The sequence below is a fragment of the Octopus bimaculoides genome, chromosome 11 (assembly GCF_001194135.2).
Source record: "Octopus bimaculoides isolate UCB-OBI-ISO-001 chromosome 11, ASM119413v2, whole genome shotgun sequence".
NCBI lineage: Eukaryota > Metazoa > Mollusca > Cephalopoda > Octopoda > Octopodidae > Octopus > Octopus bimaculoides.
In genome coordinates, this window is record NC_068991.1 from 23,814,131 (window position 1) to 23,817,992 (window position 3,862).

At 35.3% G+C, this 3,862-nt stretch overlaps 1 protein-coding gene across 1 annotated transcript in view; it reads left to right on the forward strand.

Moving 5' to 3' along the window:
* LOC106867916 (tRNA pseudouridine synthase Pus10) overlaps positions 1-3,862 on the forward strand; it is a 40,761-nt gene that overhangs the window by 8,554 nt on the left and 28,345 nt on the right. Inside the window, exon 3 of the mRNA XM_014912987.2 lies at positions 2,209-2,295. Within this exon, the coding sequence (XP_014768473.1) occupies positions 2,209-2,295 (87 nt within the window). The remainder of the gene's footprint in view (positions 1-2,208; positions 2,296-3,862) is intronic.

Here is a 3,862-nt window from a genome sequence, read left to right on the forward strand (position 1 = left end):
TATATATCCTAAACTTGTACTGTTCATGCTTTGGATGGCCACTAATATCATTATTTACTAGTAATATCTCTATATATTTATAAATTATTCACTTAGCTCGTTTCAGAATGTGCCTTGGGCCTTCACACGAACAAACAAGCATGGTGTGGTGAATATTTTTAAATTGAGCTTCTTTTACAATAGGCTTAGTTGAGAAAGAACAAGTGCCCCTTAGCACAAATCCCAAAATCAGCACTAAGTTATCTGCCATTTCTTTTGCAGACTTTGCAGAGGTAAGAATTATAGTTTTTATTCATTACCTGCTTTTCACCATGCTTGTTTTAAATAAGTTAGCTTTCTGTGGCTTTAGAGTTCATCTGACTCATATTTCTAGCAAAGCTGGTACTTCATAGTACAATAATTATATTATATATATGTATAAATATATATATATATATATGTTCCTAAACTTGCTTGCACAGTTCATGCTTTGGATGGCCACTAATATTATTATTTACTAGTAATATCTTTATATAGGCGCAGGAGTGGCTGTGTGGGAAGTAGCTTGCTTACCAACCACATGGTTCCGGGTTCAGTCCCACTGCGTGGCACCTTGGGCAAGTGTCTTCTACTATAGCCTCGGGCCGACCAAAGCCTTGTGAGTGGATTTGGTAGACGGAAACTGAAAGAACCCCTTCGTATCTATGTATATATATATATATATATATATGTATGTGTGTGTGTCTGTGTTTGTCCCCCTAGCATTGCTTGACAACCGATGCTGGTGTGTTTATGTCCCCGTCACTTAGCAGTTTGGCAAAAAGAGACCGATAGAATAAGTACTAGGCTTACAAAGAATAAGTCCCGGGGTCGATTTGCTCTACTAAAGGCGGTGCTCCAGCATGGCCACAGTCAAATGACTGAAACAAGTAAAAGAGTCAAAAGAGTATACTTATAAATTATTCACTTAGTTCATTTCAGAATGTGCCTTGGGCCTTCTCATGAACAAGCAAGCATGGTGTGGTGAATATCTTTAAATTGAGCTTCTTTTGCAGTAGGCTTAGCTGAGGAAGGACAAGTGCCCCTTAGCACAATTCCCGAAATCTTTACTAAGTTATCTGCCATTCCTTTAGTGGACTTCACAGAGGTAAGAGTTATAATTTTTATTCACCACCCATTTTTCACTATGCTCGTTTTAAATAAGTGAGCTCTCTATGGCTTCAGAGTTCATCTGACTCCTATTTCTAGTGAAGCTGGTACTTCCCAGTACAATAATTATATCATATATATATGTATAAATTTATATATATGTTCATAAACTTTCCTGCACAGTTCATGCTTTGGATGGCCACTAATATTATTATTTACTATTAATATCTCTCTCTCTCTCTCCTATATATATATATATACACACACACACACATATATATATATACATGTGTATGTAGGTATGTATGTAGTTATGCATGCATGCACATCTACAGCTTGTGCTTCACACATTTCTGTATATAACTGCATATTTCATTTGCCAGTGAGTGTATTAGCAAACTTAGTGATCGTTAATTAACTTTTTCCAAGCCATATTTTTAACAAATTACTCTGTTTCAAATAGTTTTTGAGAATCATCAAAAATTTGGATGAATTTAGTAAAACAGCTAACTCATATGTTATTAAAACTAGTTCGAGGAAACATAATAAATAGATATATGATATATAAATATAACAAATAGCACATGATATAATATATAGGTCCTTACATAATATAATATATAATCATGTGTATAATAAGTAAATATAATGAATAACAATCTATAAGCATGATATAACAATAAGTTCGTACTTCTAGTTATAATGGAAGGTTTTAATTTAAATATGAATAACTTAAGATAATGGTCACAATATTGTCTTGCAACTTGATCTCACTGGTGTCATGGTCATGAAAAATGCACCAGTATATTTTGTAAAATGGTTAGTGTCAGTAAGGGCATCAGGTTATAGAAAGCATGCCAAAGCAGATATTGGAGCTTGATGCAGTCCTCTGGCTCATTAGATCCTGTCAAACCACCCAACCCATGCCAGCATGGAAGACAAATGTTAAATGATGAAGGGCTGGTGTCAATAGAGTTAATAGAGTCATGTTTTATGCATTTCTATAAATAACTATTTGCTTGACCTTGACCTTGTTTGTGTGTCTGACTAATCAAAACCTGTTGCTTTCTCTTCTAACAGATTATCGAACATGTAAAATCTTCCGGCTACATTTTCTCCAATTATTTGTGTTCTCTCATGTTACCAGTGTCTTTGATTGTCCGCCAGGTAATTTGAACTTGTGTACTTTGTGTTTTCATTACATATATTCTTTTATTCTTTTCTTGGTTTCACTTGTTGCATTGTAGTTATGCTGGAGCACTACTTTCAAGTTGATATATATCAACTGCAGTACTTGACTCTCTTTTGATGAAAGGCAAATTTGACCTGGGTGAGATTCAAATATAGAACATAATGGGAAGTAAATCAAGTACCACAAGGTACTTTGTCTGGTGCTCTACTGAATCTGCAATCGCCACTTCACATTTATTTTGTGATTACTATGACAATGTAGGGCTGAGAGGAGCCAATGACATGACAGATTTTCTAATCCTAGTGTGACTATAAAATGCACCCTGTACACTTTGGAAAGGGGTTAGCATTAGGAAGGGCATCCTATTGTAGAATCTTGGCCAAAAATTGAGATGTACAAACAAGACATGGTCTACTGATTCACGAGGAAGGTAGTAACTCTGAACAAAGATAGACACAGGCCATGATTTCCTATACAATTCATACCAGAATGAATTGGATGATGTTAAAAAAAAGTTATAATAATGGTTGCATTATGTCCTTCAGTGAAAATATACCACCTGTAGTAATTGTTTTTGCTGCATGATAAACTTCCTGCTGTTTCTGTGAAGATCTACAAATTTAATTTATAGGCAGTGACAAGTGACTGAGACCTTTGGCAATATACTGTTCTTGAGAAAACCTGTCAAGCTAAGTGAGATTGTAGTTGTGGCTGATGCCAATGTTATGTAACGGGCACCTGTGCTGGTGGCATGTAAAAAGCACTCACTACACTCTTGGAGTGGTTGGTATTAGGAAGGGTAACCAGCCATAGAAACCATACCAAATCAGACTGGAACCTGGTGCAGCTCCCCAGCTTACCAATTTTCAGTCAAACCATCCAACTCATTCCAGCATGGAAAATGGACGTTAAATGATGATGATTATACCAGTTCTTCACTTCATTTCACTTTGTTAAAACACTTTCATTCTGGAGAATTTACAGAGTAGTTGGTGTTAGGAAAGGCATCCAGCCATAAAAACCCTACCAAAATAGATACAGTAGCCTAGGGTAGTTTTTCTACCTGGCTGGCTCCTGTCAACCATCCTACTTACGCATGCATGGAAGATGGATGTTAAATGATGATGATGATGATCAATAAATTGACTTTCTAACTATATTCCATTCTGTTTATATTGTTTACACTAATGGTGATCTGTCAGAGGGATGGATGAAGAAACATTTGACAATTTAGGTCTACTTCTTATCATCATCATCCTCATCATTGAATGACTACTTTTCCCTGCTTGCATGGGTCAGACAGAATTTATTGAAGCAAATTTTCTATTGCTGGATGCCCATTCTGTCTCCAGCCTTTATCAATTTTCTAATAAGAGAATATTTCCCCATAGCTAGAGATGCTTTATACAGAAGGCTTTATGACAAAGTGGCTCTTTTATAACCATCATATGATGTCCATACAACAGTATACACAAACACACATACATGGATATATATATATATATATATATATATATATATATATATATATATATATATATA